Source organism: Narcine bancroftii, chromosome 6, assembly GCF_036971445.1.
Source record: "Narcine bancroftii isolate sNarBan1 chromosome 6, sNarBan1.hap1, whole genome shotgun sequence".
NCBI classification, from domain to species: Eukaryota; Metazoa; Chordata; class Chondrichthyes; order Torpediniformes; family Narcinidae; genus Narcine; species Narcine bancroftii.
Window position 1 is genome coordinate 61263004 of NC_091474.1, and position 19818 is coordinate 61282821.

Sequence of the window (19818 nt, forward strand, 5' to 3'; positions counted from 1 at the left end):
ATATCATAATTGTAAGTGGACAGTTCGATTCTCCACCTGAGGATCTTATCATTCTTGATTTTGCCACTTTGTTTATTATTAAACGAATGCTACCGTTCACTTATCTGTGAGTTGGGTTAACCATTTCCCTGTGAGATGGTGCCTCCAGTGGGATGCAGCCTCCATGATGGCCTGGGCCACCTCCTTGATGGAGGAATGGCAAATTTCAGGGCCTTTGAAGGTTCGTGAGAAAAAGGTGACAGGTCTGCCTACTTGATTGAGTGTGGCAGTCAAGGCAAAGTCAGATGTGTGACTCTCCACTTGGAACAGTGTGGACTCGACTGTGGCATACATAGTTGCCTTGATGATGTTGTATTTGATACCGCTGAAGGCTGCTTGGGCTTCTGCTGACAAGGGAAACGTGGTGCTTTGACAAATGGGTGCTTGTCCCTGTAGTTGGGGACCCATTGAGTGTAGTATGAGAAGAGCCTGAGGCATCTCTTCAGAGCTTTGAGGGTTTGTGGGAGGGGTAGCTCCATCAGCGGATACATGCGGACCAGTTTGGGGCCCATGATGACATTCTCGACCTTGCAGCCAAGTATGGCTAGCCATGATGTCCAGAACACACGCCTATTTATCCTCGTTTTAAGTGAGATTCAAGCATTTTGCTCCCTGGAGGAACTTCCAAAGTTCACATCGTGATCCTGCAGGTCATGACCACAGATAGTAACGTTATCTAGATATAGGAAGGTGGCCTGAAGATTGTAACAGTCCATCATGCAGTCCATCTCCCGCTGGAAAACGGAGACCCCGTTTATGATGCCGATAGGGACCCAGTGGAAGTGATAGAGGTGGCCATTAGCCTTGAATGCCGTATACTGGTGGTCCTCTAGGCAGATCAGGAGCTAATGATATGCAGACTTCTGGTCATTCATGGAGAATACACAATATTGTGCAATCTAGTTGACCATATCAGATGAGCGGGGAAGGGGGTAAGCCTATTCTGGTTGTTGGTCTGGCTGTAGTCATGACATCCTATTCTTATCCCCATTCTTCGCCATGATCACCTGGGCCCTCCAAGGGCTATTACTGGCCTTAATGATGCCCTCGCCCAATAAGCGTTGAACCTCCACCTTTAATGAATGCCCTGTCAGCCACACAGTACAATCTACTCCTGGTGGCCACCGGCTTGCATTCAGGGGTGAGGTTGGCAAACAGTGGAGGGCAGTCAACCTTGAGGGTTAAGAGACCACATGTCGCCTGCAGGGGCCCATCTGTGAACTGTTCATTGCAGACAGTAAGGTGGTGGGGGGGAGGGGCCCATCGAAGCACAGAGTGACTTTCTGAAGTTGGCACTGGAAATCCAGCCCCAGTAGCAAGGGGCACAGAATTATGGCATAACGAGCAGTCTGAAGCGTTTGTACACAACAGTGAGGGTCACTACACAGGACGCCAGGGTGGCTGCCGAGTATGATTTGGACGTGAGTGATACCCTGTGCTTCGTGGGCCATACTTTAAGGGACAGTCATTTAGTTCTGTACTTCCGCTGTCAAATAAACAGTTCATTTTGCGCCAGTTTACCTGGACATCCATCATGGACCTGGTGAGTTTGTGCAGGGCCTCTTGGTTCAGGGTGATGGAGGCAGTACAAATCTGATGGGTGCTCCCGTGCCTGAGATGGCTGCCCTCGGCCCCAGGATGGCTGGCCTCGACCCTTCAAATTGTCGTATTCCTGGGAAGATGGCGTTTGATGCACAGTCCAAATGACAGCCCGTGGAATCATACATGGTGTTGCTGGAGTACAGGAAAGATGGCACCAGTTGTGCTGCCCATAATGGCGACTGTCCACATGTGGCACTGCTAAACCTCGCAGATGATTTGGACTGGCAAACTTTGGTGTAATGCCCTTTATTTCAGCACCTGGAGCACACTGCATCCTTAGCAGGTCAACGTTTCCTCAGATGCTGACCCTGCCCACAAAAGTAGCACTTGGAAAGATCTCCCACAATGGCGGCCGAGGTCAAATCACAAGTGTAGTGAGACGGTGTGGGGGACCAGTCACTCATGGGGTGGATGACACCCTGTCCCAAGATAGTGGCAAAATAGTCATCTGAGTTCTGGAGGGCCACCTCCAGTGTCTCTGTAAGTTCAGCTGGACTTTGCAGATCAAGAACGTTTTGCTCTAATAGCCTTTCCCATATGTACCCGGAGCAGATACCGGCTAAGTACATGTCTCTGATGAGGTCCTCTACATTCTGGGCGGCCAACACACCTTTACAGTCACAGGATCTGGAGGGCTTGCAAGTTTGCCCTTGACTTACCAGGTCACTGTTTTCTGGTGGCCAGGAGATGCCTGGTGTAGACTTCATTAACCTTCCTAAGATACTGGGCCTGAAGCCTCTCCGTAGCTACTTGGTACGAGCTGGAGACTCTGATCAAAGGGAATGCTTGGGGGCTGACACACAAGAGGAATAGTCTCAGTCAGTTCATGTCTGTGGTAATAGCATCCTTTCAAGGCAGCATAGCCAAAGTTCAAATGTGTTTGGGGCATCCGGCAACCAGGGGTCAAAGTTGAGCCTCTCACAAACTGTTATGTGCTTCTTTTTAAAAACTTAGTTAATAAAATGGATTCAGCATCAATAATCACAAAAGGCTGATATTGTGAAATTATCAGGCTTTTATTAACTAAAGACAGGAACTACCATCAACCTCACTGACTGATTAAAACAAAGAGAAAGGGGAACATGCAAAGGGCTATGGGTAGGATTGGTCTCAGGAGGCGTGTCCAGCCAGCAGCAGCCAATCATGGCGCATCAGTGGCACGGGGTGAATAGGCAGAATCTGGCTAATATATGAACAGGGTCATATGCATGGAAAAAGTTCCACAGTGTCATTTAGATGTCAGTGTTTTAGCAGCACAGGAACAGCTTGGTTGGAAGTTCTGCAAGTTCTTTAATGGTGTAACCTAGTTTTCTAGCCCCTATGTTTCTGTGCATTCGGTTGTATCTATTTTTAAAACAAAACAAAACCTGCAGATTGTGCAAACCTGAATTAAAAACACAAATTACTGAAAATACTCAACATGTCAGGCTTTCACATTTAGGATAAAAAAAACAGAGCCAGAAAATGTTTGAGATCAATGCAGGAAAGAGGGAGAGAAGGTAGATGTCAAATGCAGTGGACACTAGGGGAGACTGAATGTCAATGTGGTGGGAGTGCTGGCTGAGGCTTGTTGATCACATGATCTGTCTGGTGAAGATGTGAACAAAAGGAAATGAAGTGACAGAGGGAGAAAGGAAACAATGTTGGAATCATGTGGTACAAAGTCCTGCAATCACTTGAAATCAGAAATATAAGAGACTGCATCTCACATAGATGTCCTCAATGGAGAAGAGGTTAGTGCCTGTGATGGACAAGGCACTTCTCCATTCCTAGATTTGGAATGCATTCCATTTGCAAATAATAACAGAGCAATGTGTAAAAAGATATCCCTATCTTTATTAAGTCATGAAGTCAAATGCTGAGTATTTGTAACCATTTTCATTTTGGGGGTATCAGGCAGAAATTTATCCTCTGCCTTTTTTTCCCCTACCCTCAATGGACAATATGAAGAAATAGCTGAGATAGATACTACAAATCCTGCTGATTTTAAATAGCATCCTGTCTGTAAAGCTGGAAATATGTCCCGTAGAATTTTCTAGATGTGTTACTAAGCTGTTCCAGATCAGCTACAACATTGACACGGAAATTACCAACTGATGACTATCAGAAGCAATACAGACCACATCCATAGAACCATAGAACACTACAGAAAACAGGTCATTTCGACCTTCTAGTCTGTGCTGAAACATTCTGCTAGTCCCACTGACCTGCACTCATTCCATAACCCTCCATACCTTCCCATCTATTCTTAAAATTTAAGAGTGAGCCCGGACCACGTCAGTTGACAGCTCATTCCACACTCCCACCACTCTTTGAGTGAAGATGTTCCCCTCAACCTTTCCCCTTTCACCCTAAAACCATGTCCTCTTATATTTATCTTTTCTAATTTGAGTTGAAAGAGCCTATTCGCATTTACTCTGTCTGTACCCCTCATAATTTTGTAAACTTCTATCAATTCTCCTTTCATTCTTCTACACTCAAAGGAATAAAGTCCTAACCTGTTTAATCTTTCCCCCTAACTCAACTCCTGAAGACCCGACAGCATCTAAGTAAATCTTCTCTGTACTACTTCTACCTAGCTGATATCCTTTCTGTATTTGGCGACCAGAACTGCACACAATACTTCAAATTTGGCCTTACCAATACTTTATACAACCTCACCATAGCATCCCAATTCCTGTACTCAGTACTTTGATTTATGAAGGCCAAGATGCCCAAAGCTTACAACCCTCTCTACCTGTGATGCCACTTTCAGGGAATTGTGTATTTGTATTCCCAGTTCCCTTTGTTTCTCCACACTTCTCAATGCCCTACCATTTACTATGTATCTCCCACCTTGCTTTGTCCTTCCAAATTGGAACACCTCACACTTTTCTGCATTAAATTCCATTTGCCACTTTCTGACCCATTTTACCAGTTGGTCCAGATCCCTCTACAAGCTTTGAAACCCTTCCTTGCTGTCCACAATGCCTCCAATCTTAGTGTCATCAGCAAACCTACTGATCCAATGTATTACATTATCATCCAGATCATCATAGACAACAATGGTTCCACCATCAAACCCTGAGGCACACCACTAATCACAGGCTTCCAGTCAAGAAGCAGTCATCCACTACCACTCTCTGTCTTCCCCCATTCAGCCAATTTCAAATCCAGTTTACAGCCTCTCCATGGAACCTCCCATTATGGGACCTTGTCAAAAGCGTTACTAAAGTCCTTGTAGATAACATCCACAGCCTTTCCTTCATCTACTTTCTTGGTAACCTCCTTGAAAAACTCTATTAAATTAGTTAAACATGACCTACCACCCACAAAGCCATGCTAACCAATCTTAATCAGCCCTTGTATATCCGATCTCTCAAAACGCCCTCCAACAATTTGCCCACCACTGACGTCAGACTCACCAGACTTTAATTTCCTGGTTTACTTTTGGAGCCTTTTTTAAACCACAGAACAACAGTGAGTACCCTCCAATCCTCTGGCACCTCACCTGTTACTAAAGACATTTTAAATATTTCTACCAGGACCCCTGCAATTTCTACACTAGTCTCATCAATGTCTGAGTGAATATCATGTCAGGCCTGGGGGATTTATCTACTTTATTTGCTGTAAGGCAGCAAGCACCTCCTTATCTCTATATGTTCCATGCCACTACTGCTTGTTTCCCTTCCTTCTTTATACACTACTATATGTCAGTTTCCTGAGTAAATACTGTTGCAAAAAAACTGTTTAAGATCTCCCTCACTTTTTGAAGCTCCACACATAGATGACCATTTCTAGGGGACAAATTTTGTCCCTTACTATCCGTTTACTCTTAACAAAATTGTAGAAACCTTCAGGTTTACCTTCACATTATCTGCCAAAGCAACCTCATATCTTTTTGCCTTCCTGATTTCCTTCTTAAGTATTTTCTTACATATTCTATACTCTTCAGGTACCTCATTTGCTCCGTGTTGCATATACCTGAAGAGTGAGCCCTTCTTTTTAATCTCTCCCTTCTTTTTAACCAGATCACCAATATCCCTTGAAAAACCAAAGTTCTCTCTGCCTGTTATCTTTAATTTAATCCTGTCAGGAACATGTAAACTCTGCACTCTCAAAATTTCACATTTGAAGGCCTTCTACTGACTGAACATGTCCTTGCCAGAAAACAACCTATCCCAATTCATTCTTCCTACATCCTTTCTCACTTTTACAAAATTGTCCTTTTTTCAATTTAGAATCTCAACTCAAGGACCAGAACTATCCTTATCCATAACTAACTTGAAATTAATTACATTATGGTCATTGGACCTAAAATGTTCTCCTACACATACTTCTGTCACCTCACCTGTCTGGTTCCCTAATATGAGATCAAGTATTTCATCCTCTCTCATTGGTACCTCAATATATTGATTTAAAAATAATTCCTAAACACATTTGACAAACTCCAAGCCATTCAACACTTTTACAGTATGAGAGTCCCAGCCAATATGTGGAAAGTTAAAATCTCCTACTAGCACAACTTGCTGTTTCTTACATCAATCTTCTATCGCTCTACAGATTTGCTTCTCCAATTCTCTCTGACAATTGGGCGGTCTGTAATACAACCCTATCAGTGTGGTCACATCTTTTCCATTCCTCAGCTCCACCCATATGGCCTCTGTAGACCAACCCTCTGGGGTGTTCTATCTATGCACAGCTATGATATTTTGCCCTAACTAGCAATGCCACTCCTCCCCCTTTCATTCCTCCCCCTCTATCACATCTGATACAATGGAACAATGAGCTGCCAGTCCTGCCCCTCCTACAACTAAGTCTCAATAATAGCAATAATGCTGTAATCCCACGTGCCAATCCATGCCTTAAACTCATTTGACTGTCCAACAATGTTTCTTGTATTTAAATAAATACACCTGAGAAAATGTCTATCATGTACAAACTTTGATTTCTGTCTATACATGCAGTCCTCGCATGACCTTTATCCTTCTCCACCTCATTATCTGCTCTTAACTCTCTGGTTCCCATCCCCTGCTAATCTAGTTTAAAACCCCCAGAGCAAACCTACCCACAAGGATTTTAGTTCCCCTCCAGTTCAGGTGCAAACTGTCCCATAGGAACAGGTCCCACCTTCCCTGGAACAGAGCCCAATTGTCCAGAAGCATGAAGCCCTCCCTCCTAAACCATCTCTTTAGCCACATATTTTAAGATGGTTCCCTCCACTCACTGCCCTCCCGAGTCCTTTGCTCCTCCTCTCTGTGTGATAGACCTGAGAATGCAATGGCCCCGAGTCATTTCAATTGTGCCTGGGTGTACAGTGAGTAAACTCAGTTATCCCTCGCAGTCTCAATCAACCAAAAAGTTGGAAAATGTTCTTGACACTTAACAGAAGTTGTTCATTGAAACAGAATTTATTGTCATGAACAAGTCACAAAATTTGTTGTTTTGTGGCAGCATCACAGGTACAAATATTGTTATAAATCACATTTCATAAAATAAATTAGTGCAAAAAAGGAGGGAAAGTGAGGTAGTGTCTGTGGTTCATTGTCCATTCCGAAATCCAATGGCAGAGGGGAAGAAGCTGTTTTTGTAATATTGAATGTTCGTCTTCAGGCTTATGCACTTCCTTCCTGATGGTAGCTGTAAGGAGGTAATATCCTACTCTTGTGGAGAGAGTTGATGGGCTGAGTGGTCTAACCTTTCTCCTATTTTCTTGTATTCCAAGTGGACATGCCAAAAACAGAGAGAGATATTTGTGGCTGGTGGACAATTGTCTAAGTCTCAGAATTTTACTGTATTAAATGTTTAGGCCAAATCTTCTTTAGCTGCTTCATCAGTGAACTTGCTCTGCTGGAACATGTGATTTCTGAAGTTGAAGGGAGTCACCACTAACCTGAAACAAAAGTGAACCAGCCTAAAAATATTGCCACTAAGGTTGTATTTTGACATAACTGACCCCAAAGCCTCCATGGCCAATGCACAGGTCAGAAGTGTATTGGGGTGCTCTCCATGTGCCAAGTTATATACAGCTCTCACAACATCCAACTACCTTGGCGGAGGCTCAGGGCCAAAACATTATTTACACATCTTTACCTACGACAGATGCTGCGTGACCTGTTGAGTTCCACCAGCATTTTTACTCCAATCACAGCATCTGGAGACTTTCATGTGTCAAACCACATGAAACATGAAACCACCCACCCACCCATTGGTTCTCTGCCCTACCCACACATCACTGCCCTACCCACACATCACTGCCCTACCCACACATCACTGCCCTACCCACACACCACCCACCCACCCATTGGTTCTCTGCCCTACCCACACATCTCTGCCCTACCCACACACAATCCACCCACACATTGGTTCTCTGTCATACCCACACATCTCTGCCCTACCCACACACCACCCACCCACACATTAGTTCTCTGCCCTACCCACACATCTCTTCCCTACCCACACACCACCCACCCACCCACACATTGGTTCTCTGCCCTACCCACACACACATTGTTTCTCTGCCCTTCCACACATCTCTGCCCTACTCACACACCACCCACCACACATTGGTCTTCTGCCCTACCCACACATCACTGTCTCAGAGTGTACTGCTCACCAGGTAGATCCAACAATTGCAAATATTTCCTCCTCCCTCACTCCACCTCGGATACTCAGACCACATCTCTGTAATGCTAATCCCAGCATACAGACTGCTCATCACACGCTCCAGACCAGTTCTGAACCTGGTTAAAACCTGGCCAGCAGGAGCCATTCATGTACATCGAGACTGCTTTGGGACGTGTTCGAAGAAGCAGCAACCGATGGTGACTGCATAAATCTGGAGGAGTAAACAGCATCAGTGACCAATTATACTAGTTAGTGTACTGGTGATGTCACTGTGCCCAAGACCATCATTACTCCTCTAATCAGAAGGCATGAATGACTGCGGAGATGTGTGTACTATTGAGGAACTAAGCCAAGCTGTTTAAGGCCATCAGAGAAGCAAAGTGTGTGCATGCCCAGCACATTCGTAGTCACTTCATGGTCATCAAGGACACATGACACATGTGGAAGGACATCCAAGATATCACCAACCACAGGACTCCACCATCTGCCTGTGCTGGTGATACTTCCTCCCTCCCAGACGCACTGAACAACTTCTACGCATGTTTTGAGGCGAGAAACAATATTGTGGCGAAGAAGACCATCTCTTCTCCAAATGATCGGGTGGAGTGGCTGGAGTGAGGAGAATGTTAGGCAAGGTCAACCCAGGGAAAGCTGCTGGACTGGATAATGTTCCTAGCAGAGAACTCAGGGGATGTGCGGCTCAGCTGGCAGATATTCTTATTGACATCGTTAACATCTCCCTGAGAAGCACCGTGGTCCCAACACACTTCAAAGCCACCACCATTGTCCTCGTGCCAAATAAGTTGTCTGTGTCCTGCCTCAATGACTACCACTCTGTCGCACTCCCACCTACCTGTCATGAAGTGGTTCGAGACTTGTCATGGGACACATCAAGCTCTTGCTGCCCCCGTTACTGGACCCCCTGCAGTTCACATACAGATCTATGGACGATGCCATCACCACCAGCCTCCATCTAGCTCTCACTCAACTAGAAAATAAGGACTTGTATGTTTGAATGCTGTTTTCAGACTTCAGTTCGGCATTCAACACAATCATACCTCAGTACCTGATAACGGCGTTGAGCCTGCTGGGTCTAAACACCTCCCTTTGCAATTGGATTCTTCCTGTTGGAGAGACCTCAGGGAATCTGGATCGATAACAACATTTCCAAGGCCATCACACTGAGCATGGGGAGCTCCTAGGGCTGGGTGCTTAGTCCACTGCTGTTCACTGTGCTGACCTACAACTGTGCAGCTAAACACAACTCAAACCACATCATCAAGTTTGCTGACGACACGACTGTGTGAGGCTTATTAGTAAGAATAATGAGTCAGCGTACAGAGATGAGGTGCAGTCACTAACGGATGGCTGCAGAGCCAACAACCAGTATATGAACGTTAATAAAACAAAAGAGATGGTTGTCAACTTCAGGAGGTCCCAAGGTATCACTCTCCACTGACCAATGATAGCTCAACCATTGAGATCATCAAGAGTATCAAGTTCCTTGGAGTGCACTTGGTGGAGAATCTCACTTGGTCCCTTCACAGCAGCTTCATAGCCAAGAAAACCCAGCAGCGCCTCTACTTTCTGCGAAGGCTGAGGAAAGTTCATCTCCCACCGTCTATCCTCACTACATTCTACAGAGGATGTATCGAGAACAGCCTGAGCAATTGCATCACCGCCTGGTTTGGAAGCTGTACCACCTCGGACTGCAAGACCCTGCAGAGGATAGTGAAGTCAATGGAAAAGATCATTGGGGCCATTCTTCCTACCATGAGGGACATCTACAACATGCAACGCAGGCGAAAAGCAATAAACATTGTGAAAGACCCCACACATCCCTCGTGTAAACTGTTCTCCCTTCTGCCATCTGGTAAGAGGTACCATAGCACTCAGGCCCTTATGTCCAGAGTGGGAAACAATTTTTCCCCCAAGCCACCAGACTCCTGAATTCCCAGAACATATGTGAATAGTGTACCATGGACTGTTATTGTATATGTCTCAATATTTTAACTTCTATTTATGTAAATCTGCTCCATGGTAGTGGAGAAATATTATCTCATCTTTACTGTGTAAGGCATGGTATGAATGAAAAATATGGGTGACTTGACAATGTTTCTTTGATGTAATGTCCTAAACCCACCACCTATATTAGTTAGGGCAGGGGCATCAGGTACATTGGATACTAGCAACTCCCACACAAACACCATCTTGGCCTAAATGTTTACAACTTTTCTGGATCAAAGTCCTGAAAGTTCCAATCTGATTGAACTGTCCACATGGACCATGGAGAATGCAATGACGGCTTAATGGCTTTTTTTTAAACCACAGTTCCATTATCCCGTTCGTCATCCCCTGTCCAGATACGACTACGACCACTGTCATTAAGTCCCTGCCTAACCTCTTCACGCTCTTCCCCACGACTAGCAGAGACACGGTTGAAGATCCAACCCTACCATCGGCATCAGCTGCCCCCCCAAACCCACACACCCCCCCATGAACTAGCCCCAACTAATTCTGTTCAGCCATCCGAATCACAGCCCATCACACGGAGCACTGCCCAGGAGCCTACAGCAACACCACAGCTGGCACTGCAAAGGTCAGTTCGACGGAGAAAACCACCAAATAAACTGAACCCATAAATAGACTCTGAATGGACTCTGATACTCCAGACTTTGTTTCAAAAGAAGGGGTGAATGTGGTGGAACACTGTATTGCAATCATTGTACTGGTTGGCCTACCCCTGATACTGTAGGTAGTGCCACCCAACCCCCTCCCTCAGTAATTCCTTGGAATTGGGCAAACTGCATGTAAGATGTGAGTGTAAGTTTATAGTGATTGAAACCTATTAATCTCGACTTCTAGTCTGTCGAGATAATTGATAGCCACTTTCTTTCAACTGGTTCTGTGATTCTATGTACTTTATTGAAGTGACTATTCTTAATAAATAGTGAGTATTAAAGATTGATTTAACTGTGAGAAGCACATGAATAATACAAGTGTATTCACTTGCCAGAAGCCATTATTTATGAATTTTTTAAAATTTAGACACACACAGGATGGCAACAAGCCATTTTGGCCCACAAGCCTGTGCCACCCAATTAACCTACACTCCCAGTACATTTTTAAACAGTGGGAGGAAACCAGAGCCCCCCCACCCCCACCCCCCGGGAAAACCCATGTAGACACAAGGAAAACATACAAGTTCCTTACAGCCAGTGCAGGATTTGAACCCAAGTCTCAATCACTGGCTATAACAGTGTCATGCTTACCGCTATGGCAACAGTACTGATCTGTTGTTGACTAGTTAATTAAAAAAAATAAATGCTGCTCCGTCATTTTTGTTGAGGGTAATGGAAATAATTATTAGCTTTCCCTAAATTAAGTATTATTTGTGAGACAATCACTGAGAAATACATAGTGTAGAGGGATTTTGTAAGCTTTCACGAATATTAAAATACATCAAATTCAGCTTTTAAAAAATCCACGCCTCCACATATCAAACTAGCATCTAAACTAGTGTATTTGAAAGCAAGAAACCTCCACCTCTTATGTTCTTAAGAAATACATGTCTGTGTTGGAGTTGCTGTGCTTGATATGGTAATAGTTGTCAGTTGTTGATAGCCTGTTACTTCACTTGTTTTAGTTCCAACAAGGCTGCTTCATGTTGTTCCCAAAATAATCTGGCCTAATCCCTGTTTAACTCTGCATATCTTGCATTTGTTTTTTCATCAAACATGGGCTCCTTTGATATGACTTCTGACCTTGCTGGCATTGCATGCATGAGCCACATTTTATTTTATTGCTCAATCACTTTGCTGTATTTTCTCCATCTTTTGTGGCATCAAAAGCAATGATGAGCCTTGGAAAATACCTGCGGTAGAAAAATGTATTAATTCTAGATTAATTTGGCAAGTTGCATTAGTTATGCCATTTGAAATCCCTTCCATATTGTTGTATTTCAGACCAAAGAAATCATTACATCTTCTTTACAAAACTTCCTGCAGTAATCTGTTCCTGTCAATCAATGGAGGAATAATATTTATGTACAAAAATTAAAATGCATTTTTAGGTCAGATGGGTTTATGTTTACTGTACACTAAGACATAACTGAGTTTGAATATATAATCCTTTAGTATTGAATGATATATAGCGATTCAGCATCAAATGATAACATTTCAATTTAACTGTAGATTTCCATACCAGAGGCACTTCCTTTCCCCTGTTATTTAATACAATTCATGAGTTAAACATTACAATGTCTATGGTTTATGCTACATGTTCTGCACTAGTTATGGAGAAGAGGGGGATACCCAGAGGTGAACTGAACCATGGGCAAAGGGGAAAAGGCAGGTTTGAGAATTCACTGATTACTGTGAAGGCTGGAGTGGGGAGATGAAAGGAGAGAGCCACAGGAGGCAAAGACCATGTTGGATCTAGACTCTGGGTGTACTTAAATGCAAGGAGGGTGTTGAAGGATGAGCAAATCCATGGATGATTTGTATAAAAGAGACTGAATTTAGTATGGAGAAAATCAACGCAGGTCATTGAGGTCAACAATGAGGAGTGAGCCGTGTTGGTGCAGGTTATGATGCAGTTTGTAGAAATTTGGAAGCAATATTTTTCTGAAGTGTCATTCAGGTGGATGCTTGGGATGGAGCTCAGGTATCTGTGAGAGGTCTGTAGAAGGCAGCTTGAGAGATTGATGACCTCTGAGATCAATGAAATGACAGAAAAAGGGGGCATGCAAATCTGAGAAGACTGTGGGAGCAGTATTAGTAGGTCCTTGACAACACTCAGGCAATAAAGTTAATGAGAAAATGAAGGAGAGAGAGTGAAAAGTTCATGAGGGGACTATAAAAATGAAAGTCTCTGGGAGGGAGGTAAGATGCTGGGAGGGGGAGCAGGAAGCATGAGATTCAATGAGTGGGGAGACTGTGGGAGACAGCATGGGTGGTCTGAGCAGACTGAGATAATTTGATGATCTATGATAAGCATTTAAAAAGATTAAGAACACATTAATTTTATTGGGTATAATTCTCAAAAGCAGCAAAAGAATTCTGTTCTCGTCATTTTTAAGTGAGATTTGATGGTTTGCTTCAGGCTGAATTGCTGAATGATTGATTGTTGAAGGCTGTGCATGACACTGTTTATCCAATTTCAAGATGGCTTGTTTATGCCAATGCGGGGCTATCACACTCAGTGTAATTAAGTGACCTTGAAGGCATCTTATGAAATTTTTGAGCCTTTCATTGGAAATGTGACATACTTTGACCTGCATACTCACGAATGTTTCATTGCATGAAATCAGGTATCTGTGGATGCCATGGGAAAAGGCTGTAGGATTGTTTTAACTTTAATTTCAATCTTTGACTTTGCCAAAGATCTCAGGCCTGTTCATTTTCACACATCATGGAGGTGACTTGGGATTTTGCAGTTGCTGTGACATGAATGTGGTGCCTTCATGTGATTGAACAATGTGGTTAGATGAAGTAAAAGGGCAGTTCTGTCTAAAATGTCTGTACAGATTTTGCTGGGCTTTAGAGGCATAGGTAAGAACAGCCTCCATTTCCAATTAGGAACAGCTAATCAGAATGGATCATGTCAGTTATCTCTGATGTATGTGGACAGTTGAACTCGGGGCTAGTCTCTGGATAAAACTGTCAAAAAGAAAGTGATGTTCTCTGGTTTACCTCGTAGCATTAATGTAAAATCCTTCAGTTCTTGCAGTGATTTGAATTGAATGCTTTTTGAATGTCACAAACTTGCCTTTAGCATGAACTGAATAAAGAGAGGTAATGCTGAATGTGAGGTGCAGACATGGTTTTCTGCCCAGCTTGATTGAGCTGCTCTAACACACAATGGCTTTTGTTTCTCTCCAAATGAGACCTTCTGCGCTGCATTCTAAACTTCTTGATTTCTGCACCCTCAGATCAGAGAGTGGCCTCGTTCTGCACGCTGAATGATATGCAGTCAGCACAAAGCATGGAAGGAGCTGAAGAGTTATCTCTGCATATTGGCCAAGCAGAAAGAAAAGATCACTGTGATGATGCAGGGTAGGTACAACTTGAGATCATCCTTTCATAAACTACAATGAAAACGTTGCTTAAATGTTTGCCAAACCACAGCCACACTTTATTGATAATAAGTTTATTGTCATTTGTATATGACAATGTCCATGTGGACCAAAATTCTTGCTGCAACCAAACAGATACTTGGTAAAAAAAATGTCAATAATACTCATTTAAATTACTGTATGGAAAGAGATAATAAATATATAAGATAATAGTCACAGTTATCGTGGTGCAAGGAAAAGAAATGGTGTTTCAATCGTGCAGACATCTTTTTGAGGTGCTGGAGTAGCTTATGGTAGTAAGGAGGGATTCAAGAGTCTGCGAGCTCATGGGGAAGAACAACTGTGTTTGGACCAAGAGGTGTTGGACTCAGGCTTCGGCACCCTCTTCTCGAAGGTAGCAGTGAGTTGAGGCTGTGAGTGTGATTTGCATTTTACATCTCAATAATCAGTCTACTAACCTAAAGCTTGTTGAATAAAATTATTCACCCTTTTCTTGGATAATTTGATGGGAGTCAAATAATTTCATAAAATTTCTTTATTTCAACTGAATATTTTCCACAACCCTTTTAGATCATCCCCCTTTTGCTTCCATTCCTCCTCATTCCAATCTACCCCCATCATTTTTCACTCTTTCCCTCCTGCCTTCCAGCTCTATTCTCTATTCCAGTATTGCTTGTGTCCCAATCCCTCTCCATCCCTACCCATCACATTGCCTCTATTCCCACGCAAAACCTTCAATTTGCTTCCAGTTTTAAAAATTTATTTAATTGATGTGGCAACACAAGCTGAGCCAGAAATTAATTGCCCTTCCCTAATTATGTCAGAGAACATGGGACAGTATTGCACAGGAACAGGCCTTTTAGTCCACAATGCCTCTGCCAAACATGATGCCCAAATTAAATTATATCTCTACTGCCTGCACACATCCATTTCCCTCCATTCTCTGTCTATCTAACATCCTTTTAAATATTACGATCATACTTGCATTGATCACTACTTCTGGCAGCTTGGTTTCTGCTATTTAAAAAAAAATCTGAATCAGAATTCATTGTTATGAGCAAGTCACGAGATTTGGTACTTTACAGCAGCATCTCGTTGCAATCATTCATAATATGAACCATCTTACAACACTAATATATAAAAAATAATAGTAGTGGACAAAAAGTAAGGCAGTGACTTTGGTTCATTGATTATTTAGGAATCTGATGGCAGCGAGGAAGAAGAGGCCCCTATGTGCTTGCTTTTTGGCTCCTGTAACTCTTTCCTGATGGTAGTGGAGTGAAGAGGGCATGGTCTGGGTGGTGGGGGTCTTTGAGGATAGAAGCTGCTTTTTTAAGCCTCCGCCTCATGTAGATGTCCTGTACATCTGCATGAAACAAATGTCCTCCTCTCACTTTTAATGCGTACTAAATTTACATTTTTTCCCTGGGGATCAGATTCTAATCCTATCCTATCAATGCCTCTCATAATTTTATAAACCTCCCCAGCCACCAATACTCCAGAGAAAGCAACCAAAGTTTATCCTGCCTCTCCTTTATCTCTCACATAATCCTGGTAAATCTCTTCAGAACTCTTTCCCAACCCTCTGGATCCTTCCTGTAATGGGGCGATCAGTATTCCAAATGCAAACGTTTTGTAAAATTGCAAAAATAGTGATCTGCCACCTTGAACCCAGCATCATCAGTCCTTGAGGTATGGATATATCCTCAATGATGCAAGGGAGGGATTTCCAGGATTTTGACACTGAATGTGAAGGAACAGTTAGGCTGGTGTGTGGCTTGAAGAACAACTTCCTTGTGATGGTGTTCCCATTCTTTGGCTGCCTTTGTTTTTCTAGCTGGTAGATGCCTTCAGTTTGGAAGATACTGTCAGAGGAGTCATGATAAGTTGCTTTAGTGCATCCTGTAGATGGTACCAACTGCTGCTACCGTGTGTTGGTGGTGAAGCGAGTGAATGTTTGTGGATGGGCTGCCAATCAAGTGGGCTGCTCTATCCTGGATGACATCAAACTTATTGAATATTGTTGAAGCTGTTTTCATCCAGGCATGGAGAATGTTTCATCACATCCTGACTTGAACCTTGGACAGATTTTGAGGTTTTAGGAGGTGAGTTACTTTCTTGCAGGATTGCAAGCCTCTGACTTGCTCTTGTGGAAACCTTGTGTATATGGCAACTCCGGTTCAGTTTCTTGTCAATGGTAACCTCTATTGGAAGTAGAGGATTAAATGATGGTATGCCATTGAGTGTCAGGGAGAGACAGATGGGTTTTATCTATGGAACATAAGTAGATTATTTAGAATACCCTGTTCTGCATCCATAATGTTGTCTATTTCCCTCCTACCTCTTGTATTTAAAAAGATTTATTCAGAGGTTTATTCAGTTGCCACCTGTTACTTGCCCACCCATTGTATTTCCATCAAATGGAAGCTCTTTTACTTACTCTGGACATTTAACTTTTTTTGAAAGAGAAATGCCACACAGCTGTAGCAGTCTATTAGGAAAGCTATAAAATAAGAACTGAGGTTTCCTTCAGGAGAGCTCTTGCTTTGAGTAATTAACATATAGGACAAACAAAGAAAAGTCAATGGATGTTGTTTCCTTAGTATTTCATAATGCCATTGATAAGATAGAAGCCCTTGGTATTATGGGAAAGGTACTGGCATGGATGGAAAATTGGCTGACTGGCAGAAGGCAAAGAGTGAAAATAAAAAGGGCCTTTTCTGGTTGGCTGCCAGTGATCAATGGTGTTCTGCAGTGGGGGTCAGTGTTGGATCTGCTACTTTTCACATTGAATGTAAATTATTTAGAAGATAAAATTGATGATTCTGTAGCCAAGTTTGTGGATGATGTGAAGATGGGGGGGGGCAGGTAGTGTTGAGTAAATAGGGAGTCTACAGAGGGACTTAAAAAGATTGGGAGAATGGGCAAAGAACTGGCAGGTAGAATACAGTGTAGGGAAGTGTACTTTGATAGAAGGAATAAAGGTGTAGATTGTTCTCACAATGGGGAGAAAATTCAGAAAACACATATCCAAAGAGACTTTGGGATCCTTGTGGAGAATTCCCTCAACATTAACGTGGGTTTTGTCAGTTGTAAAGAAGGCAAATGCAATGTTATCATTCATTTCGAGAGGAATAAAAGCAAATATGTAACATTGAGGCTTTATAAGGCATTGGTCAAACCACATTTGGAGTATTGTTAGCAGTTTTGGGCCACATATACAGTAAAATACCCATTATCAGGCAACTTTGGGGATCTGGTTGACTGAGACTCACTCTTCTAATGTGTAACTAATACACTTGCATTAAGAATACAGGGTTTAAAAGACAAAAGATAGTGAAAACGTAAAGTATTTTGAAAAAAAAATCAGTATTGTAATCTTTAATGATGTGAAGTTTACTTTAATTTCCGTAACCTACAAAATTTAAATTCGAACCCTGATTTCTGGCACTAACTCCCTCCCCTTGCATTGACAACCCGACTCACCTCTACACGAGTGTCTTGGTCAGCCCCTCAGCACACCTTTCTTCATATTCGAACCCCATTCGCAAGAGCTGTAACAGCAGGGATAAGAGACACTTCAGGAGTGTCGCCCCAGGGGTGAGTGGCATTGGGTGGCTCTTCATCCTGGGCACTGTCATTTTATTCAAAAACAACTTGAGTGAAACTTTGTTCAAACAGCTGCTATGGAGGGTGGGGGGGGGGGGGCATGACCAGGGTGCTCTGCTGGCTGAATGTTTGCTCCTAATGGGTTGAGTGTTGCTTTAGTTTTACAATTTTAAACTTTTATTTAAACTTTATTTATTCTAAAATCTATCTATTTATATATTTCCTCATTTTATTATCAGTTGTTTGAGTTTCCAATTGATTGTTTTGGAAAATGGGGATTTTACTGTATAAGGAAGGACATGCTGGCATTGGAGAGGGTTCAGAGGAGGTTTGCGAGAATGATTCCATGGGTTAACATATGAGGAGCAGTAGATCGGGTTAAGCTTGCAGTTTAGAAGGATGAGGGGGGATAACCTACAGAGTATTGAAAACACTGGATAGAGTACATGTGGAGAAGATGATTCCAGTAGTGGGAGAGTCTCAGGCCAGAGGACACAGCCTCAGAATAAAAGGACATTCCTTTAGAGCAGAGATGAAGAGGGTGGTGAATCTGTGGAATACGTTGCCACAGCCTAGAGGCTGATAGGTGCTTGATTAGTAAGGGCATCAACGATTATGGAGAGAAGACCTGAAAATGGGGTTGAAAGGAAGCCATGATTCAAATGGTGGAGCTGAATGGCCTAATTCAGTGCCTCTCATTCATGACCTCCACCTCTGGTCACCCCACTCCTAAAAGAAATGAAAGCACACAAGCTTTATGGCCCAGCACTGTTTTCAACATGAAACTTGTTCACATTTTCTTCTTGCATTACCTCCAATTTAGCATCGTGCAACCAAAAGCCACAGTAGAGGCCATAAATTTGTCTTCTGGACTTCATGATTTATCTTTAATATTTGAGTTACATATAAAGTTCTTTTTAAATTTGTTAATTTAGCTTGTTTTGAACAATTGAATGATTCTGAAAAGCATAAGAGTTTATCCATTGTAATAATTTTCATTTAAGATTATAGCTTATCTCTGACAATTTTGTAAGATGTGAGTTTAAATTCAGATTTATTGTCAGAGTACATATATGATATCACATACAACCCTGAGATTCTTTTTCCTGCGGGCCAGGCAGAATTTCTACTTTTTGGTTGTGCAAAAAAAAACTATACTCAACAAAAGATACATATACAAAAGAGAGAAATATAAACAAAGAAAGAAATGTAAACAATGTGCAATGCAGAAAAAAATCAGTAATAAATACTGTGCTAAATAAGAGTCATTAAATGAGTATCTGAGTTTGCCTCTGATCCCAAAGGGGTAGAAACAGTTCCTGAACCTGGCGGTGTGTGTCTTGTGGCACCTATGCCTTTTTCCTCATGGCAGCAGTGAGAACTGAGCATGTCCTAAGTAGTATGGATGATTGCTGCTGCTCTCCGATGACAGCGTTCCCTGTAGATGTACTCAATAGTGGGTGTGGGTTTGCCTATGATGTCCTGGGCTGTGTTGACTACCTTTTGCAGGGCTTCCAATCAGAGGTATTGGTGTCCCCATACCAGACCATGTTTCAGCCGGTCAGCACACGTTCCACCACACATCTGTAGAAATTTGTGAGGGTTTCTGATGTCATACCAAACCTCAGTAAACGCCTGAGGAAGTTGAGTTGCTGATGTGCTTTCTTCACGATGACATCAGTGTGATGGGTCCAGGAAAGATTCTCCAAGATAGAGACTCCCAAGAACTAAATTTGCTCACCCTCTCCACCTTTGATTCCCTAGTGATCACTGGATCATACACATCTGACTTTCCCCTCTAATGTTCACAATCAGCTCCTTGGTTTGGGTAATGTTGAGTGCAAGGTTGTAGTTGGTGCACCATTCAGCCAAGCTTTCAATCTCCC

At 42.7% G+C, this 19818-nt stretch overlaps 1 protein-coding gene and 1 long non-coding RNA gene across 14 annotated transcripts in view; one reads left to right on the top strand and one right to left on the bottom strand.

Moving 5' to 3' along the window:
• Nucleotides 1-19818, top strand: part of sipa1l2 (signal induced proliferation associated 1 like 2) — a 664341-nt gene that overhangs the window by 605799 nt on the left and 38724 nt on the right. For all 10 annotated transcript variants that reach the window (XM_069885039.1, XM_069885037.1, XM_069885038.1 and 7 more), the window contains one exon: nucleotides 14180-14303. In XM_069885039.1, the coding sequence (XP_069741140.1) occupies nucleotides 14180-14303 (124 nt within the window). The remainder of the gene's footprint in view (nucleotides 1-14179; nucleotides 14304-19818) is intronic.
• LOC138736110 (uncharacterized) overlaps nucleotides 7075-19818 on the bottom strand; it is a 108469-nt gene continuing 95725 nt past the window's right edge. For 3 of the 4 annotated variants that reach the window (XR_011340097.1, XR_011340096.1, XR_011340093.1), the window contains one exon: nucleotides 7075-7513. This is a non-coding gene — a long non-coding RNA (uncharacterized lncRNA). Of the gene's footprint in view, nucleotides 7514-17814; nucleotides 17878-19818 lie in introns of those variants that run through there. The other variant, XR_011340094.1, reaches the window with a different exon arrangement.